This window comes from Nicotiana tomentosiformis, chromosome 4 (assembly GCF_000390325.3).
Source record: "Nicotiana tomentosiformis chromosome 4, ASM39032v3, whole genome shotgun sequence".
Taxonomy (NCBI): Eukaryota; Viridiplantae; Streptophyta; class Magnoliopsida; order Solanales; family Solanaceae; genus Nicotiana; species Nicotiana tomentosiformis.
The window spans coordinates 125,790,779-125,813,235 of NC_090815.1; the positions used below are offsets into that span (position 1 = coordinate 125,790,779).

At 37.5% G+C, this 22,457-nt stretch overlaps 1 protein-coding gene across 1 annotated transcript; it reads right to left on the reverse strand.

Moving 5' to 3' along the window:
- Positions 1 to 13,935: 13,935 nt before the first annotated feature.
- Positions 13,936 to 21,796, reverse strand: LOC104105561 (COP9 signalosome complex subunit 4). The gene is made up of 14 exons (XM_009613907.4): positions 21,480 to 21,796; positions 20,964 to 21,115; positions 19,761 to 19,864; positions 19,600 to 19,660; positions 18,968 to 19,060; positions 18,783 to 18,883; positions 18,265 to 18,373; positions 16,679 to 16,723; positions 16,448 to 16,516; positions 16,266 to 16,357; positions 16,124 to 16,166; positions 15,528 to 15,587; positions 14,846 to 14,905; positions 13,936 to 14,321 (listed from the first exon to the last, which is right to left on the reverse strand). Exons 1-14 carry the CDS (start codon positions 21,607 to 21,609, stop codon positions 14,247 to 14,249), a joined length of 1,194 nt encoding a protein of 397 aa, XP_009612202.1. The 5' UTR covers positions 21,610 to 21,796; the 3' UTR covers positions 13,936 to 14,246.
- Between the last annotated feature and the right edge of the window lie 661 nt (positions 21,797 to 22,457).

Sequence of the window (22,457 nt, forward strand, 5' to 3'; positions counted from 1 at the left end):
TTGTTGTGAGAAATCAGGCCTTTTGAAAATATTGGAGCATAAGAAAATGGCCTTAAAGTTTTCAAGTATGGATAAAAGAAATAATCTCAAATGAGATGATGTTGTCACGCTTATCTCAAATGCGGTAGCGTGGAATCAACCGTGAGTATATGTGTAAAAGTAAAAATCATCAATTTGATAATCTTAGAATAATTTTTAGAATGTTCGAGGACGAATGTTTGTTTAAGAGGTGGGGAATGTAATGACCCGACTTGTCGTTTTAAGAATTTACGCCCCGTTTAGTGACTTAAGGTCTCAAGCATCTTCGCAATATGTATTATGACCCGCGGGTATGGTCGAGTTTGATTTACTAAAGATTCAGAATTAAATTAAAAGAACAATCCTTAATTTAAAGCTTAAATGGAAAGAGTTGACCGGAGAGTTGACTTCTGAGCAAACGACTCCGAAATGAAATTTTGATGATGTCAATAGCTCCGTATGGTAATTTTGGACTTAGGAGCGTGTCCGAAAAATTATTTGGAGGTTCGTAGTGGAAAGCTTGAAATGCCAAAAATTAAATTTTTGGGAAGTTTGACTGGGGGGTTGAGTTTTTGATATCGAGGTCGGAATCCGATTCTGGAAATTTGAATAGGTCTGTTATGTCATTTATGAATTGTGTGCAAAATTTGAAGTCATTCCAGATTGATTTGATGTGTTTCGGCACAAGTTATAGAATTTGAAAGTTGAAAGTTCATGGATTTTTGATTTGAAGTGCGATTCGTCGTTTTGATATTGTTCGATGCGATTTGAGACCTCGAGCAAGTTCATAATGTGTTATGGGACTGGTTGGTACGATTGGTTGAGGTCCCGGGGGCCTCAGGTGTGTTTCGGGGTAGTTTCGGATCATTTGGAGCTCTTTTGGAACTGCTGATTCTGGTGTCTGGTTTCCTTCTTCGCGAACGCGAAGAAAGTCCCGCGTTCGCGAAAAAGAAATTTTGGGGCTGCGGGATTTGATCTTCGCGAACGTGAAGGAGTGGACGCGAACGCGAGGCAAGGTCTGGTGAAGCTTACGCGAACGCGACGCAGTGGTCACGAACGCGAAGAAGGAAGGGGAGCCGGGACCTTGAGCCATTAACCCTTCGCGAAGCATGGACTGCGAATGCGAAGAAGGAGGGTAGTTGGCTACCGCGAATGCGAGAGCTCGAACGCGATGCTGTGCATGGTCAGGCCTTCGCGAACGCGACACTGGTCACGCGAACGCGAAGAAGAAAGGCCTGGGCAGTGAGTTTAAGTTCAGAAAATGGGACTTCGCCCCATTTTCCATTTTTGACGGATTGGAGCTCGGGATGAGGCGATTTTTGGTAGATTTTCAGAGGAAACAATGGGGTAAGTGTTCTTGACTCAATATTGGTTAAATTACCCGAATTCATGGTTGTTTTTAACATTTAATCGGTGAATTAAGTTGGGAAAAATTGTAAAAACCCTCTTGATTCAATTTAAGATTTGGAGGTCGAGTTATTATCGGAATTGAATAAAATTGGTATGGTTGAAGTCGTATCGTAATGGGCGTTCATATTTTGTAACTTTTATCGGGTTCCGAGACGTGAACCCCACGGGCAATTTTTGCGTTAAATTTCGGACTTTTGTAGAAAATTTGTATTTTCATATGGAATTTATTCCTACAATTTGTATTGATTTGATCTAAGTAATTATGACAAGATTCGAGCCGAACGGAGTCGGAAAATCGAGGAAAGGGCATACTACTTGACTGATTGAGCGCAGTTTGAGGTAAGTATCTTGCCTAACCTTGTGTGGGGGATTTTTCCCTTAGGATTTGAGTCATCTATGCTGATTGTAGTCTGTGCACGTGAGGTGGCGAGTGCGTGCTAAGACTTATTTGTGGAAAGTTGGCCTTTTAGGGTTCTTATGTTCTTATATTCACCGTGTATGATGTTGTTCTTGATACGCTTAACTTCCTATTTGCTAGTTTCACCTTTACATGCTTTGATTAGAGATAATTGCTTTAGGATTCACTCTTACTGCCTATTTGACCCTTATTCGACGTAACCAAAGATTTTACCCCTTCTATCGTCGTGCTATATTTTTCATAACTATTTATCTTTAATTGAAATCATTATTTTCTCATCCTATAATTATTTAGTCTTAATTGGAGTTATGATTATCTTCCGTTGCTTATCCTTACTTGAATTGTTGAATATTCCTCGTAATTGTTCAACCTCAAAAGGAGTTTAGATAACCTATATCTTAGTTGACTTGCCATTATTTGAAACTATTTGACTCGTGTTGGCTTCTTATCGTTGACTTGAATATTGTGGAATCGTTGCTATATTTTGTTTTGTTTTCCGTTGTTAAGTTGTTCTCCTTGTGCCTAGTATTCTTCACTGTGGTTATTCTTTGTGAATGAGTTCTACGTTCTTGTGATTTAAGTTCTTGAGTTGATTTGCTCGTTGTACCTTGCATCTTTGTCATTGTTGCTTTTGCACTTGTTGTGGTGATGTACGAGGTTTCTGTCGTGTTATAGTTGTTATCTCTGTTGTTTGCACTGGATATTTAAATTGAGACTACGGACGTATTACGGGAGATCCCTCAGTCTTGCATATTTACTTTGGGACTACAGACGTATTTCGGGAGATCCCCCAGCACTGCATATTTAAATTGGGACTACGGACGTATTCCGGGAGATCCCCCTGTCTTGCATATTTAATTCGGGACTACGGAACGGTATCCCGGTAGATTCCCCGGTGGTTATATCTGTGTTTGGAGCTGCTAATCTTCCATGCTTAAGTGTCACAGGGTGACTTATACTCGAAAGATATTACTGGAAAAGTTTATATTTGAAAAGTTTTTATCTTGAAAGAACTACATTTGAATGATATTTATTTGAAGGAAGAATAAATTTTAAAAAAAAAATCCTTATCTGAAAGGATTATATTCTAAAGATCTCAATTTAAAAACTTACGAGTGAAAGCTTACACTTGAAGGATTTGACTAATTTATTGGGGTTTGTTGGCTGAGTCCTGATGTGAAAACTATTGCAGTTGCTGAGTTACTACTTGCCTTTACTGTATTGTGATTTTCGGATTCGGGTTGTGCTTTCGTTCATTCTTCTGTGTCTTATTCTAGTGTTCCGTTGTTACTTGCTGTCTTTCCTTCCTTATTGCAGTTGTTATGTCGTTAGCCATATCGTGGGGTCCTCAGATAGAGGTCATGTTCTGTCATCCCTATACTTATACTTGTTCAGTTTATTAGACCAGTGGGTGTCTTGACTAGTCCTCGTCACTATTTTACCGAGGTTAGTCTTGATACTTACTGGACACCGTTGTGGTGTGCTCATGCTACTCTTCTGCATATTTTTATGCAGATCCAGGTATCGATCGTTAGTAGCTGTGCGGATCCTTGCTGAGGAGACTCAAGGTGAACCTGCCGCTGCGTTCGCAGGCTTTGGAGTCACCTTCCTATTTTGTATTTACACTGTTTTTACTTACTTCCGAACAGTTGTATTTAGAAGTGATAGCAAACTCTGTAGAGATTATGACTTTTACTACCAGTTTTGGGAATTGTAAGAATTTCTATTTAACACGTTAGATGTTATTTAAATAATATTGTTTCAATTAATGTTAGGCTTACCTAGTCCCTAAGACTAGGTGTCATCACGATACCAAACGGAGGGATAATTGGGTCGTGACACCGCTATACCAACAGGTGGTGTCAATTGCTAGGTGATTGGAGGGTATGCGGACTTGGGAGAGAGAAGAGAGGGAAGCTAAGAGACCCCGAGATTTTGGCACATATAATAATTCTCGTGCCCCAGCTGCAGCCCGTCATGGTAGAGGTGAGCCGTCCTATTCATTCAGCAATTCGCAGGGTTAATTTTTCTATTTTCATAACCCGACCCCATTTTGATAAATAGGCTTTGGGGCTTATTTTGGGGCAATCATTTGAGGTTTTTTAGAGAGAATTGAGAGTGTTCTAGAGAGAGAAAGTAGATGAAGTGTTTTGTTCATCAAGATCTTGTCTAAGATTTGAAATCCAACAAGGAAAATCGCCCACAGGAGTGGACAGATAAACAGGAGTATCCAAGGACTCATGAGAATCACCCAAGAAATGAGCAAATAGAGATAACGCATTGGAATACATAGACCCTGGATCAAATAATACCGAGGCATTTGGTAAGAAGATGAGTAGATCTTGTACGCCGCACCCCATTGTAAGTACAAGTAGAACTCAGTAGGGGCTGTTCGCTTAGCAGGAAGCTAGATAAGTGGACGAGATTAAATGATTAAGCAACGTGTTAATTTCAGGTTAAAAATGACGAACTCTCAATTAATGGCCCTACCTATCGACAACGAAGCTAGCCATCAAGATGAGGAAACCTTGTCAAAGGGAGCAATGATATGGTATCATAATTTACCACCTAACTCTATTGATTCGTTTGCCATGCTTGCAAATTCTTTTGTAAAAGTACACCCGGAGCCATGCTTGCAAACTCTATCGATTTGTATCTCGTTTCCAAATGGAATGAATGGATCTACCACCGGTCATGGACGATTGGGCCGTTCAAGCTTTCACCCAAGGACTAAACGAACGAAGCTCAATGGCTTCACAGTAGTTGAAGCATAACTTGACTGAGTACCTCGCTGTTACTTGGGCCGATGTACATAATAGATATCAATCGAAGATTAGAGTCGAAGACGACGAGTTGGGGGGCCCTTCTGGGTCCGTTATTAAAAGGGACATCAACCGAGAACCGAGGTCGAACAGGGACCGATACCGGCCGTATAATGGAGATCGTAGGGGTAGCGAACCAGGATGCAACTCCGTACGAGGTGAAACTATAAGTGATCGAGGCCAAAGGTCTCGAGGTCTGATGAACAAGAATGGTTTCGACAGGCATACCGGACCTAAGGAAGCACCGAGGCTATCAGAGTATAACTTCAACATTGATGCATCTGCCATCGTATCGGCTATCGGATGCATCAAAGATACTAAATGGCCTCGACCTTTGCAGACCGATCCAGTCCAGAGAAATCCCAATCAAATGTGCAAGTATCATGGCACCCACAGCCACAGAACGGAAGATTGCAGGCAGTTGAGAGAAGAGGTAGCCCGGTTATTCAATGAAGGGCACCTTCAAAAGTTTTTAAGTGACCGGGCCAAGAATCATTTCAAAAACAAAGAGTTCAATAGACAAAACGAACAAGAAGAGCCACAACACATTATCCACATGATCATCAGAGGGATCGATGTCCCCTAGGGGCCAGTTCTTAAATGCACTAAGATGTCGATTGTAAGAGAAAAGCGATATCGAGCTTAGGATTACATACCTAAAGGAACCTTGTCCTTTAATGACGAAGACGCAGAAGGAATCATGCAGCCCCATAACGATGCATTAGTAATATCTGTACTTATGAATAAACCTCAAGTTAAGCGTGTGTTAATTGATCTAGGTAGTTCGGCCAACATCATTCGATCGAGGGTCGTAGAGTGACTCGGTCTACAAGACCAGGTCGTGCCCGCAACCCTAGTACTAAACGGATTCAATATGGCATGTGAAACTACTAAGGGCGAGATAATTCTGCCAATAAAAGTGGCTGGGACCATCCAAGATACGAAGTTCTACGTAATCGAGGGCGACATGAGGTATAACGCCCTGTTTGGGAGGCCGTAGATCCACAACATGAGAGCAGTACCCTCGACCCTTCACCAGGTTCTAAAATTCCCAACACCAGAAGGAATCAGAACAATCTACGGGGAGCAACCAGCAGCAAAGAAAATGTTTGCCATCGATGAAGTGATTCCGATATCATCACTCTCATCGACAAAAGGATCAAATTCGAAGGAAAAATGGGATACCAAATAGCAATCACAAACGCCAGCTTCGACCCAACTAGAGAAGCAGAAGATTGACGAAGATGATGATTACGGGATCCCTCGATCCTTCGGGGTCCCCGATAATTTCGACACTACCAAATCAGTGATCGAAGAACTGGAGCAAATCACGCTAATAGAACGTCTACCCGAACGAAAGGTATACCTAGGCACAGGGTTAAGTCTCGAGCTTAGGAAAAAGCTTATTCAATTTCTTATAGGTAACATGGATTGTTTTGCTTGGTCCTATCTTGACATGACAGGGATCCCACCGGAAATCACCACTCATAAACTAAGCTTGGATCCAAAATTCCACCCGGTGAAGCAAAAAAAAAGGCCCAGTCTTAGGTCAAACATGCCTTCATCAAGGACTAGGTAACCAAACTTCTCACAATAGGATCCATTCAAGAAGTAAAGTACCCTGAATGGCTAGATAACGTGGTGGGAGTCCCTAAGAAGGGAAACAAACTTAGAATGTGTGTAGATTATAAAGACCTGAATAAAGCATGCCCCAAGGATTCTTTTCCTTTGCCTAATATCGATTGTATGATCGATGCCACGGCCGGCCACGAGCCTCTCAGTTTTCTCGATGCCTACTCCGGGTACAACCAGATACAGATGAACTCGGAGGATCAGGAAAAGACCTTGTTTATCACTTAGTACGGTACCTACTGTTATAACGTAATGCCATTTGGTTTAAAAAATACTGGTGCAACTTATCAACGCCTAGTAAACCGAATGTTCGAAGAACAATAGGAAAATCGATGGAAGTTTATATTTATGACATGTTAGTTAAGTCCCTGCGAGCAGAGGACCATTTAAAGCATTTGCAGGAAACTTTTGATATACTGAAGGAATACAATATGAAGCTCAACCCCAAAAAGTGTGCATTCGGGGTTGGCTCGGGCAAGTCTCTTGGTTTCATGGTGTCCAATCGGGGAATCGAGATCAACCCCGATAAAATCAAAGCTATAGAGGATATCACGGCAGTGGATAATGTAAAGGCCGTGCAGAGGCTAACGGGACGGATAGCCGCCTTAGGGCGATTCATTTCGAGATCCTCTAATAGGAGCCACAGATTTTTCTCATTACTTAAGAAGAAGAGCAACTTTGCATGAACTCTGGAATGCCAGCAGGCTTTGGAGGAACTAAAGCGGTATTTATCGAGCCCGTCGTTGCTTCATACCCCGAAAGTGGACGAACAGTTTTACCTGTACTTAGCTGTCTCAGAGATAGCGGTAAGTGGAGTCCTAGTCCGAGAAGAACAAGGTACGCAATTCCCTAATTATTATGTCAGTCGGACCTTAGGTGAGGCCAAAACTAGATATCCACACTTATAAAAATTAGCGCTTGCTTTAATAAGCGCCTCTAGAAAACTAAAACCATATTTCCAATGTCATCCGATATATCTTGTAACAACTTATCCTCTTCGAAATATTTTACACAAACCCGAGCTTTCAGGTCGATTGGCCAAATGGGCCATAGAAATCAGTGGGTACGATATTGAGTATCGACCCCGAACCGCCATCAAATCTCAAATCTTGGCGGACTCCATGGCTGACTTTACGCCGGCCTTCATACACGCTATTGAAAAAGAACTACTAATAAAATCGGGTACATCCTCGGGAGTCTGGACTCTCTTTACGGATGGTGCTTCGAACCCGAAGGGGTCCGGACTAGGCATCGTATTAAATTACCCACATGTAATGTAGTTAGACAGTCTATCAGAACTACAAAATTAACTAACAATGAGGCCGAGTATGAGTCCAGGATTGCAGGTCTCGAACTAGCTAGAAGCTTGAGAGTGGAGGTCATAGAGGCTAAGAGTGATTCAGTCCTCGTAGTAAACCAAGTTAACGGGACTTTTGAAGTCCGAGAAGACCGAATGCAGAGGTACTTGGATAAACTACAGGTGACCCTACATCGATTTAAGGAATGGACCTTGCAACATGTACCTCGAGAACAGAACAACGAGGCCGACGCTCTTGCAAATTTAGGTTCATCGGTCGAAGACGACGAACTCAACTCGGGACTGTCGTACAACTCATGAAATCGGTAATCAAAGAAGGTCATGCTGAGATAAACTCCATAAGTTTAACATGGGATTGGAGAAACAAATACATAGAATACTTAAAGAACGGGAAGCTTCCATCATATCCAAAAGAGTCGAGGGCTCTGCGCACAAAGGCAGCACGGTTCACTTTGTCCGAAGATGGAACGATATTTAGAAGGACGTTCGATGGACCATTGGCAATATGTTTGGGACCGGGGGATACTGACTACATCCTACGGGAAATTCACGAGGGCACTTGTGGTAATCATTCTGGTGCCGATTCGCTGGTCCACAAAGTAAATAGAACATGGTATTATTAGATCGATATGAGAAAGGACGCAAGGGAGTTCGTTTGCGACAAATGCCAAAGGCATTCGCCCATGATTCATCAATCCGGGAAACTACTCCACTCGGTCCTATCCCCTTGGCCCTTCATGAAATGGGGAATGGATATCGTTGGCCCCCTCCCATCGGCCCCAAGTAAGGTTCAGCTTATTTTGTTTATGACTGATTATTTTTCTAAATGGGTTGAAGCATAGGCTTTCGAGAAAGTCAGAGAAAAGAAAGTCATAGACTTCATTTGGGACCACATCATATGTCTATTCGGGATGTCTTCCGAGATTGTATGTGATAATGGAAAATAATTCATCCGCAGCAAAGTAACTAAATTTCTCAAGGATCACAAGATCAAAAGGATCCTATCAACACCTTATCATCCCGACGGGAACGGACAAGCCGAATCGACCATAAAACCATCATCCAAAATCTTAAGAAATGATTGACCAACGCCAAAGGAAAAAGAGAGAAAATACTATCATTTTTGGCTTTTGATGTTTAGTCATATTATTTTTTCTACCAATCGTTCTTCAATCAATTTGGAGGTGATAAAACTTGAAGGCTTAGGCCAACTAGTTCATTCGGTTTGCATCCATTTCTTTTATAATTAATTTCAATATTCATTTACATATCTTTCCCAATTTGCATCAATTTATATCACGTATCCTTAGAACTACGTATAAATTCAACTCTATCCATTTTTCGGGTAAACAGAATTAAAACCTCTTTTCTTCTCTAATTGTCGTAGCTTTCTTCTTCGTTTTTTTGTATATATTTTCTAAAGATATTAACCTACGAACTACTAAAACATTGTTGTCTTGTAGTATGGTAATGAGAACTCACATCCAAGAGGAGGAAATACTTATGGATATCCTCAGCAGCCTACCTGTGAAATCACGTCTTCGGTTCAAGTGTGTTTCTAAATCTTGGTAAACATTGATCTCTGAACCTTGATTTAAGAGGAAGCATCTCAATTATGCCAAGAACCAACTGAGTTCCCAAAAAATATTTTTTTTTTGCCATGAGAGGGGTAGAGCTTTTTTACTTCTATTGTTCTTCTTTATGATCCTCGGTTAAACTTGTTAAGGATATATATACGGACCCTTGGTTGGCCTTCAAATTCTAAACTTGAATGGCGTGGTATCAGAGTCCATTGTTGTTGTGATGGCTTGTTTCTCGTCGAGATTTGGACTAAAACTGAGGGACAACCTTCAGTGTTATTGCTATGGAACCCCTCCACAGAAGAATCAATAGTACTTCCCTATTCAGAATCGCCATAACTGGAATCTATTTACGGATTGGGATATGACTCTACTAGTAATGATTATAAAGTCTTTAAGATTGACATGGAGGACGAAGGACTCGATGAAATTCTCACACTGAAAAGTGATTGTTGGAGAAAAATTAATGAAACCTCAGGTAGAATGAGTGGCTCTTTGTTGTCTGGTAAGCAATGTTTGGCGTTTGTACATGGAGCATTTCATTGGATTGGTTTGCTCCCAAGGAGGTCTGTAGTTTCATTTAGTATTTCAGATGAGATATACGGGGAGATACCGTTATCAGAAATGGTGCGTTTACTTCGTATATCTAAGATCAATATTGAAGTGGGCATATCCGTGTTGGGAAGGATTAAGGAAGCTTTGTGTTTTTTATAAAGACGAGACCACTTTCAATTTATGGATAATGAAAGAGTATGATGTTAATAAATCTTGGACAAAATTGCTTACTATACCAATTAATGGGGAGCTTCGTTCTATCATACACCCATATATATGTTTTCTGATGATGTAGTGCTACTTAGGCAGGATGATTGGGATAAACCTATATACAGAATATCCGAAGGATTATCTGGATTAAGCAATCAAATATGGCCTCTAGATTGTGATGACATTGACGCAGTTAACATTAATCAGGATGGTTTTGTTTATACCGAAAGTCTGATCTCTCAAAATCGGATCATTAAATAGTGCGCTGACTATCTAAATAATAGTTATGACTACCATCGTTTAATATTACTATTTGCTTAAGTAAGATATCTAGGCACATTTTTCATGTTACAAGCTGTTATTCTTATAATTTATCTTTTGCTTGAGACTTATTCGGTTCCAAAATTGATTTGCGGATGCAATTGATGCTCTCATACCATGGGTGAAATTCAAAAATAGCCAGATTTATATGTGTTAATTGAAAAATAGCCATAATTTTAAAAGTAATTAAAATTCAGCCACTTTTCATGTAAAGATAAATCTGAACGAAAATACTGTTCAAAATCCAAAAAATATTCCAGCATAATATACTGGAGTTCGAATTTTTTACATGTGAACTTTCAGCATAATATACTAGAGTTCCAGCATAATATACTGGAGTTCCAGCATAATATGCTGAAAGTTCATACACAGGTGCTCCAATCTCCAGTATATTATGCTGGAATTTTCCGTGTGCTGGAGTTCCAGCATAATATGCTGGAAGTTCATACACAGGTGTTCCAATCTCCAATATATTATGCTGGAATTTTTCGTGTGCTAGAGTTCCAGCATAATATGCTCGAAGTTTATACACAAGTACTACAATCTCCAGTATATTATGCTGAAACTTTCCGTGTGCTGGAGTTCCAAAATAATATGCTGGAAGTTCATACACAGGTGTTCCAATCTCCAATATATTATGCTGGAATTTTTCGTGTGCTGGAGTTCCAGCATAATATGCTCGAAGTTTATACACAAGTACTACAATCTCCAGTATATTATGCTGGAACTTTCCGTGTGCTGGAGTTCCAAAATAATATGCTGGAAGTTCATACACAGGTGCACCAATTTTCAGTATATTATGCTGGAACTTTTCGTGTTGCGGCAAAAGTAAGACTATTTTTCAATGACTTTGCAAACGCTGCTATTTTTCAAACTTTTACTCAAAGAAGTGAAGGGAGCCATTTAATTTACTTGGTTAGAAAGAACTGGTTGAACCCAATTCATTAAGATAGCATATTAACCGATGATTAACAACATCTATATATAAATATATTGAAGGCATAAACTAAGATGACTTAGCACCTCGGTTTGGTCAAGAAACTCATTTCTTTTTCTCCTTTTTTTTTTGGCTTTCCCTACTCATTTCTTTATTTATCTTATTTTTAGTGGGGTGTTTGGACATAAGAATTGCAAAACTCCAGAAAAAAGTGAAAAAAAAATTTCTAGTGAAAATAGTATTTTGAAAACTAGAGTTATGTTTGGACATGAATATAATTTAGGGTTATTTTATAAGTTTTTGTTAGTGATCTGAGTAAAATTTTGAAAAACAGCTTTTTGGAGTTTTTCAAATTTTCGAAAAATTCCAAAATTCATCTTCAAGTGAAAATTTGAAAACTTATGGCCAAACACTGATTTCGGAAAAAAGTGAATTTTTTGAAAAAAAAGTAAAAAATTTCTTATGTCCAAACGGGCTCTTAATAGCTCAAAATTAAGTCACTAAGTGCGCGTTTGGACATAAGAATTGTAAAATTCCGGAAAAAAGTGAAAAAAATTTCAAGTGGAAATGGTATTTGAAAACTAGAGTTGTTTTTGAACATGAATATAATTTTGGGTTGTTTTTGAAATTTTGTGAGTGATCTGAGTGAAAATTTTGAAAAACATGTTTTTGGAGTTTTTAAAATTTTTGAAAAATTTCAAAATCCTTCTTCAAGTGAAAATTTAAAAATTTATGGCCAAACACTGATTTTGGAAAAAAGTAAAAAAAATATAAAATTATTCTTATGTCCAAACGGGCTCTAAATACAATTAGTTAACTTTTTGGGAAGTGTTGGAACTGAAACCTTTTTGCCATGTTTCCTCTTCATATATTCAAGGTCTCAATATCAAGTAATTGAGAACTTACACCCCAAGAAAAATAGAATTTTTTGTTTAATCATCTAGAACTAACCCAAAAACATTAGCAAGTAAAAGTGTTCATCTATGGTTTTCAGTTATGTGTTGTCCCCTTGGGTGGTATACCTTGCTGCACTCTATCCATTTAGATCCCTTATTCACTGGTACTCTCTCAATACTGTGGAAAGGTTTTTTTTTTTTTTTCTATATCTAGAGGTTAATTATTTCTTTGATCTAATTTTCCGTATTTGTTTGTCTTTATGGCTAAGACTGTGAAAGCAGAGGTGAATACTTTTCTGTAAGGACAATAAAAGAGAAAATTACCATTTTGATGATTAATCTTCTTCCTTCAATTCTTTTGGACAAAAGAAAATTATTTATGATTTGATAATTGCAGCACAATGTCAATGATTATATAGGATTCAACTGAAGAAAGGTAAATATCTTTATATACAGAGAGAACTGAATGGGGAGCAATTAATTCTGAAGTTTGGTGATTCTGTCAATTTGTCCTTTCTAGTTATGTAGAAATTGTGTACATAGCCTTTCTTGTGGAAAAAACAATACGATCATGCATCTTTCATAATCTGGAGCAAATAGGTTCTTTGATACACAACCATGAGAGTGCATTAGAATGTTACCTATGATGTCAATACTCTTGCCGAGCGTCTATCGAAAACAGTCTCTCTGCTCCATCAGCCCCATCAGGATAAGGGTAAGGTCTGCATACACACTACGCTCCCGAGACCTCACTTGTGGGATTTTACTAGGTCGTTATTGTTGTTGATGTCATACTCTTGCATATTCCTTCCTAATCTTAGTGATTTCTCACGCATAATACTTATACATTGTTCATTTTGATTGTTAATAGTCACATGCCCTGTGCTGATTTTTTGACGCATTTAATCCAAGTAATATGACCGATATACAAGTAGCAGATGCCCTCTGTTTTAAGAGATTAAGAATTTATACCATGTGTCCAACCTTAATACTTATATAGAATACTAACTAGTAACTACAACAATTACAAAAGCTTAGCCAACTAAGGAACAAAAAGGTCCAGGGAAGAGAGTTAAAAGAATCCTCTACGGTGAAATAGAAAATACTGGCCTTAACCGCTCATTGTGATCATTGGCTAAAGACAACAATTTAACATAGTAATTGATAGCATCCTAGGAAGCTCAACTATATTCAAGGACAAGGATGAAGGCCATTTACGACATTTCAAGCTAAAGAGTTGCACACTAAGGTTGCTGGACTTCAATGGCAAATAAAGAAGCTTTTAATTGTGGGAGAAATTCAAAAATAGCCAGATTTACAAGTGATCATTCAAAAATAGTCAAAGTTTCAAAAGTTATCGAAGGGGTGTTTTTTCAAACACTTTTGAAAAGGAACCCAATTGGAGTCCAAACCAATAGCCCAAAGTAGTAGTTTTAAGGTCCAAATCTGCTCCAAAGGGATTTTGCCGCTCACCCTACTTAATTTTAATGACTTTTCTTATTCCTTAACAACACTTTTACTCCTATAAATAAAAAGTTATTCTCATTCATTGAGGACTTTCATTATTGATTAAGAATATTATACTTTGAGTCTTTGAAAGTTCTTTTGAACCTTTGTTACTTATGCTTTGAGATTTATCTTTCTACCTTTACTGGTTCATAATTCAAAGTAGTAAGATAACTTCTTTATTATGATATCATTGACTACTTTGTGATATTCTTAGAAGATGATTAATACGAGTTATTAATTGTTGTCTCAAATTCTTACTCTAGTTTGGATCTCCGACCTTGTTGTTATCAGTAATTAACATAGTAACAATTTAACATAGTAATTCCATGGTCTTTAGATCATGGAAGAATAATATTTCAACTCCCTTTTCACATTTCTGATCATGTCTCTGTTTATGTTCATGTCATTTCTTGGTATTGCAACTTTTGACCATGTAATCTAGAATAGCTCATATTACAGTGGGCTGCCGTACCTAGGATTGCAAAAACAGGTATCTCATGTACAATTAAAAATAACTAGGATTAAAAAAAGTTACAAACGATGTGTTGAAACTAGTGAAAGTATAGAATGACATGGGTAGAGTAAATGGTGCCTCCAAAATCGCCACAGCATAAACAAAACTAGACAGGAATAGGGAGGCCCTTCTTCGCCATGCTATCAAGAACATCATTGAGAGCTTGACAAAGGCCCATGATCTGCGAAGATTAGCATCGTTGTCAGCACTAGTATCATTTAAATAAATGAAAACAAGAAAAGAAGGCTTGGTATGACGGGATCATTTTCCAGCGGTTGAAGCAAATAATATGCAAGTTTAGAGTCTAAATAGTTTATAAGGAAAAAGACTTTCTCGTTCATAAATAAAGGGTCTCAATTTCTCCAATTTAAGGGAAAATGTTTATCTCCCAGCAATACCAAACTCCCCCAAAGACTTTACTTAAATTTCAAATGAGAAATAACACTACGAGCATATAGAGTAAATTGCCCAAATTGGTCAATTATTACGCCTGCCTCCTATTCAGATGTGGATAACTTCTATGACTAGTTTATCACCAAAAACCAGGGTAAATTGATAGAAGAGTTAAGAGTAGTTTGACTCCTTTTTGTTCTTTTTCTTTCTTTTTTTAGGGTCAAAAAGAAATTCCTTAACTTGACACAGCTGTCAAACAGATGAAAAAAGAAACATAAGATAGATTTCCAAGCATGTTAGAAACTAAATCACCTGTTGATCCCACTGTTGCAGTTCTTCAGTGTCATCCTCAAAATGTATGACACCTTCAACCTGACAATAAAATCAACTTAAAGCAGAGCATGTCGAGAAGAGAAGATGAAGGATACAGTTGCCTTAACGAGATGCGGATAGGGAATTAAAGAGGAAAATACTGTACATGTGCTTCCTACCTTTTAAAACAAGAAGACATAAAATTGACCAGTTTTCATTAGAAGATAGATGGTACAACTACAAAGAAACTCAAATTGTCTCCAAACCGTATTTATCGTAATTTGACAATACAATGCATGTTAAATACAGTCCTATAAATCTCTAGATGTGCTGCTAAGAAGCAAGATAGTCATTGAAAATTATTTTTTTATCAGCAGTCATTGAGAATTATTATACAATTAAAACCTTTAGCGCTAAATAGTATTTTGTCGATCATATAAGTTATTTAAAGTGGCCCAGAAACAAATTTATCATATGCAACATTATCTTACACGTCAAACCACCATCCCAGCGTACTCACTATCAGCACTACAGGTAGGCGGACATGGAGATCAAGAATGTATACATGGCATGCATGGACACCCTATACCTAAAGCTAGCCAGTGACAAGTCATCATCCAATATCATCCTCTCTTTAAGGACAAAGATAAGGGCAGATGGCATCACTAATTGAGAAACTTACCTGATCAATAGATCCCCGCATTCTATCTTCGAAAATCATTCTTGAAGCAATTTTCTCAGCCTGCATAAATTTTTTGTTAGAATTGACTTGGTTTACAGATGGAAATGAATTACTTATAAAGCAAGCACAATTGCTAATTGATCTCAGTACACAAGCACAACCACGGCAAGCAATAAGCAAGTTATGGGAACATTTTACACTTTCCCATTTAGGATTGGTTTAGTTAAACATGGTGATTAGATACATGTAAAGCAAGCTCAATCGCAAATTGATCTTAGTACATACAGATGGCAACCAATGAGCGAGAAAGGGGAGTACAACCATAAGATGTTGCCCGAAAAATGGTCAAGGGGACTAATCACTTATTGCAAATAGATCAACTGCGCCATCTACCGCCCAAAAACATCCAATTCTCATATAATTCCTACACCAGTCACACCACTCAGAGCCCAGCCTATAATTACAAAATATAGCCCAAGGGTACAACTACTATGCCTCAACACAAGCTACTTGGGATGCCATGGAGGCACAACCCAGAATGTTAGCTCAAAAACAGACAGAATTAAGAAAAATAGCTTAGCAACATCATTAAGTACCTTTTGAGGGGGAATGCCCAACAAAGTGCCCAATTCATCAAAACTGTCACAGATCAACAAAGGGATAAGATTAGATGATAGCACCGCATGAGCTATGAAAAATCCAAATCACGAACAAGGAGAAGATAAGCTACCATTCTACCTTATATTTGTATAAAGTTTGCTAGCACTCAAGAGATTATGTTCAATCATAGCACGATCCAAAACTGTGAAGTTATCAGGCAAAAGTGCTTGCTGTAGGAAACACACACAAAAAAAATACATAGAGAAAATGAGATAATGTATTTTGACACTTTTGAAAAGTAATTAAGGAAAAAAAGGGACCTGATGTGGCTTCAACTCTTCTGCAAAAGCATCAATTTCAGGTTTTCTCAAGATTCTCTCCAGATAGACCTGAATATTTCAAATTAAACACAATTTAATTAAAAATAATACCTTAATATCTGACGAAGCACTATATGCGCATCCAAAATAGATGATAGCGCAAGGAAGGGCAACTCAGGCATGAGAGCAAGAGACTTAGCTATGCAGTTCGTATAAAGCCAAGTGAAGTACCTTCTGCAAGATTGGATAGATTTTTAATTTGGAGCAACGCTCATCCTGGTATCAAATAAGGAAAAAAGAAAAATATTTTAGCAAAAGGCTGAACAAATTGCACAGAGGAAAAAAGTATATCTTCTTTAGTCAGTCATTTGAGACCCGCTAAAAAATCTGATGAACAGAACTTGACATCCTAATATGACAATATGATGGCAAATCTAAACTGGAAGTTGTCCAAGAAAACTAACTAATCTCAAAGTTCCAAAGGTTATGGTGACAGTAAGTTTAGAAGATCTTAAGCCCACAGAATGGCATGTCCTCCAACTATCATCACCTAATTCCACTACCATTTCCTAGGTGTTATGCACCTGCCATTTTCTGTCAGTTGTCTGAAATTTCTAGCGAATGTGAGCAACTATCAAATCATTGAATTAGAAAGTTCATACAATTATGACTGAAGCAGTGTCTCTAAAAGCGAAAAGCGCAAGAAAGCCACAAAATTTGAGGCTCAACCAAGAAGCACAAAGCACACTCTTCTTTGAACTAGGCCCTCGATTTGCAGAAAATATAAAGGCTACAAAATACATAATATATTGGAATATAGCTTATAACATAATATGTAGGATTAACGTTACTAATTCCAATATCCAAGATGCAACCATGATAATATTAATCCCAATAACTCAACTATATATCATCAAATTATTAATTCAACAACCCCATGGAAGACAATTTCATTTTTTGGTTGTCAATTAATTAGCCATAAAAATCATATCACAACATCATTTATATGTAACTGTTTCAATAAGGATATTGAAAATTAGCTTTTATGCAAAGAGCAATTTTATTATTAGTAATATTGAAAATTAGCTTCAAGTCTTAATTGCAAAGAGCCATTCTGATATTCTCCTAACATTCGACCTATAATCAAGAAGTGGACAATAGAAGATGATATAGAAAACAATCAATATGAGAAAAAGATTTATTGAGAGCAAAGAGAGTAGAAGAGAGAAGAAAAAGAGAAGCCCAAGGGCATAATAACAGAAGCAAGTGAATTGCACAAAGAAGAGGAGAGAAAGAAGAATGAATCATCTTGAGAAAGAGACACAATAAGGAAGAAGCAAATCAAGAAAATCAAAGAATAGTAGAAGAAGAGCCATTACAAACCGGAGCATAAGAAAAAACAACGAAAAACCTGCAGCATATCTGAAGAGAATTTAAATACTCTGAATAGAAAAGGCCCTATTCTATCTTTTTTTCTTGCTTTCTTCTGTTAAAGCCAACTCAAAGAAGTGTCCCTCCTCAATCAAAACATGCCTTACTGCCAGAAGCACACTAAGTTGATCTGCTTCACCCATGCAAAGCAAGAATCCTCACTTCACATTGTCTCATTACTTTAAGCAACGTAACAGTCGTTTTTAACAGCAATAGACTAAAGAAAGCTCAATAGAGAAATGGACACAACTTAAATCTAGATTGTTTCACAGTAGCAAAAGCACAGGACAAGTACAATAAAACTCCCGCTTGCCAATTAGTTTGCTTAGCACTATTTGAAAATAACAATAAGAAAAGATTAAAGCTCTGAGTCCTTGCATCCTTACTTTGTACAGTGTGGCAAGTACACGAGATCGTTGAGGACCTGCTGCAGCCAAAATTGTGCACGTCACAGCAGCTGCCAGAGCTTGCTCTAACGCAGCTTCATCAATTTCTCTGTAGCACAAAAGACCATCAAGCAACATGATGTACTCAAGTATAAAATGATAGGCATTGTAACAAGGACAAAAATCAGACATCATAATGTGCGTAACATTGATTATGATGTATGTAACATTATTCAAGCCAAAAGCTAAGCCTTTGATCTCAGCACATTAAGTAAAGCATATTCTTAGTTTTCCTAAGCTGTTGACCTTATTAGTCTCGCTCGCATCATAGATTCTACTAACAAGGAATTCCTAAACTCAACAAGTACCCATACAAAGAATAAGAGTTAAAGGGGCTGCTGCCTTTTTCCTCGGGGCGTATAAACATTCACAATCACTAACAAGACAATTTTAAGCAATCAAAAATTGTTGAAGAAGCATTGTTTTAACAACTACTAGTATATTCTGGAAAACCTTACTCGTCACCAATTTGTCGCTTCTCAATCTGAGAAATGGCATAGTAACGCAAGGCAGCTTCCAAGAATTTTCTCTTCAAATCTAAAATCCTAGCATAGCAAACCTGAAATGATTGTTCAGGAGACATAAGCTGGTGACAGTGACATACTCAAACATGAAAAGAATGCCTATATCATATGACAACAACCTTGTACTGCAAATTCAATACTTCATTCTTGATGCCGTTAACTTTAAAGGAAGCTTTATTAATAAAAGCTTCTGCATTAACTGCATCATCGTCCTGCCAAACAAGGAGTTGGACACTGTTAGAATGTCAAAGAGAGAACCAAAATTATGGAAGTAAACTAAGCTTCCTCAGATCAATGCATCTAAAGAACACACCAATAGGAAGGTACATAGATCTAAAACTCTAACTCCCTTTTTGATAGGTAAGCAAAACAATGCAATTGAAACGGAACCAAGGGGACACTAAAGTTAACAAATCACATAAGTACTATACAAGGCTTTACTCGTCAAGTAAATAGACATCATTGGTACAATTTGCAGAATAAGTTCCACAAGAACAAAGAGCTGTGTACTGCACACTCATTTGTATCCTTCTAGAAAAAGATCAGTACAAACTAGTGTGTGGCCTACTAATCCAAAAAACACTGTCTTTGCTCTTTTTGGAATCCATACAATTTTTCCAGAGCCATAAGCAAAAGAAACAATTTGGGACAATAGCCAGCAGGAAAAAAGATTTTTTACTGTTGTGATACTCGTAGATGTTTACTTGACATCAGAAAAATAGGAAAAAAGAAAAAGAGAAAAAAATCCAACCTCGAGATATAGACGAGCAATTTGGACACATTTTGAAACTATGAAAGTCTCATCAACAACTCTGCAGAACAAGAGACACCGGGAAGATAGAGATTTCAGGTTTCAACGAAAATTTAAGAGACACAGCAGGGAACAAAAGATAAGTAAAAATATAATGAGACCTCATTGCAGAATCTAAATCGATGCCACTGAGCATCTGGGCTGCTTTTGACCATTGTTGTTCAGACTCGTATAACTCTGCAAGTTTTTCCCGAATGATCAACACCTACAAAGATGGGATGTTGTTTTAGAATCTGGCATTAAAAATATAAAAGGTCAAAAGAACCCATATGTGGAGGATCTCTTGTGGACAGCAGATAATGTGCAGAAAAATAAATAATTTCCAACACCAATCTTCGTCTAAACCGTTTTCTCAAAACTAAAATACTTGAGAAACATCAAATTCTAAGATGACTATGACTTCCAAGGGGGGTAAACTTATTGATCAGAAGATAAACAGATATTTCAGTGACTTTGGTGAGATAACCCACTCTCACAAAATTCAGTTCTTAATATCAATTCCATCAAAAAGGAATCGAGGTGTAGATATGCAACAGTTCCCATCAACATACCAACTCTAAAAACACACACATTATAATCAACGACTCCATGGTCCCAATGTGAGGTGCGCCCTATGTGCTGCACTCAAATTCTTTGTTAGCCTGTTATTTTAACTGGTTTTAGCAAAAATTAGGAAGCTAAAATCTGATCGGTCAATTAGAAAGAGGTTATTTTCTGAAAATTAATTGTTTCATATCTTCGCGTCCCTTTTTTCTGTAAGTACTTCCCACTCCATTTATGGAACACGGGGAATAAAAGAACATGAATTCAGTCAGCATATACGGGCCTTCTCCTTTTACATGATTGAAATGTGGATTCAATAGTTATCATTCTACATATATCATGTTCTTCTCTGTACATTTTCTAGATAGAGTACTCTTATTATTTTCTTGAGAAGTTCTAAGAGATGAAATTACAAACATCCAATGCTACAACCTTAGAACTACATATACACCACCAATGAGACAACAGATAAAGCAAAGAAACACAATTACAACACTTTTTTTTACGGTGGTGGCTGGGCCACCTTGAGCCAACGGCTCACCTCCACTATTCCACTGAGTACCTACTGCCTCTCACCAGCACAAGTACCAATTAACTTAGCCCACCAAGGCTTAGGCAAATAGGACGAACTCCCTATGTTTTTCAATTTCGCCACAATTTAAACTGACCGTAGTAGAATAAATCATTCCGAAGCACCAAAACTTAGAGTAATTTAGAGTTATATAAGGCATTAACATATAAGTCCAAAAATACTAGCAAACCTGTTCTTCAAAGGACACAACACGAGGCTGTATCTGATTGAGAGTATAATGCGCTACTTCCTTTTGAACCTCTGCTTCCAATCTCCCAAGTTCTTGTGCAAATGTCTGCAATAGCTGCCTTGATACCACCAAGGGCACATCATCCGATAACACTACATAATTGTACACAAATATCAATTGTTATATTATTATTTTTTAGACCAAGGTGTCCGGGCCAGCTTGCGCACACCGACTAATTCCGCGAGATAACTGCTACCTCCCACCAACAACAGGTACCATTTAACTATGTCCATCAAAGCTTGCACAGATGTAAAGAAATCACCAAGTGTTTTTGTCTCAGCTAGGATCGAGACCTTGTGGTTCTTAACCCACTTCATTGACCACTAGGCCACACACCCTTGAGTGCACAAGTATAAATTGCTATATAAATCCTCTATATCTATTTCAACTGAGAATTATATATAGCATGAATATAAGTAAACAGCAAATTATCAGAGAGAGAGAGAGAGACTGAACTGTGATCGATGAATTGCTTGGCTTGTTGAATGTCGCTAGATGCGAGAACGGTGGAGAGAATGTGCTTGTACTGTTCGATTTTCTGGCGTTGGTCGCTGATCGCCGAGGCGCTAGCGAACGCACTCTCCATTGCAAATTAGGGTTTCGTTTATCTCTCTGGGCAGAACCAAATCTTCTCGAGACGTAATTGTTGCGAGTGTCTCGTCGAGTTCTTTTTCAAAATGTTAATGGAGCTTTTAGTACAAAACCAATTTTTGTTTGGCCTATAAATAGGGATTTGACAGTCATCTGTTTGCCTGCTTTTGGTGTATGGGCTTACGAGTGTTCAATGTTCATCCTCGTTTTATTTGAGTTTAATTAATTCGCTTGGATATTTTGATTTTAGAATTAATAATTTGGAAAACTTTAGAATAAACAAACAAAACTTGTCATGTGATTCATAAAATTGATTTTCACACTCGAAAAAAAAAAAAGGTTTTAAAAAATTCATTAGACCAAATTATCAATGATGTGTCATCTTTAAAACAAGAATCTCATTCTTTGCTTGAATTAAAAAAAGAAAGAAAAATATATGATAAGAAAATATTAAAAGCCAAAAATGTTGAAGTATCGAATTTAAAAGGAATATGTACTTATTCAACAAACTAAATCTTGTGCAACAAATTTCACTAATCATATTTAATGTTAAAGAAACTGCACAATAAAATAAGAGCAAATTCATTGGCTAAGACAAGTAGATACTCATGAACACAAAACAAAAAATGGGTTTAAGCTTATTTGAGAAAGTGTACCTAACGATAGGGGTGTTAATGAAAATATTTAAAAATCGATTAAATCGACCGAATCGTATCGCACCAAATCGATTTTTAGGTTTATTTTTAAAAAAACGTAAGTTTTTATATAAATTTATAATAGTACCGTTAATTATGGTAGGTTTTTATTTATAAAAATAAATCGAAAAAATACCGAACCATACCG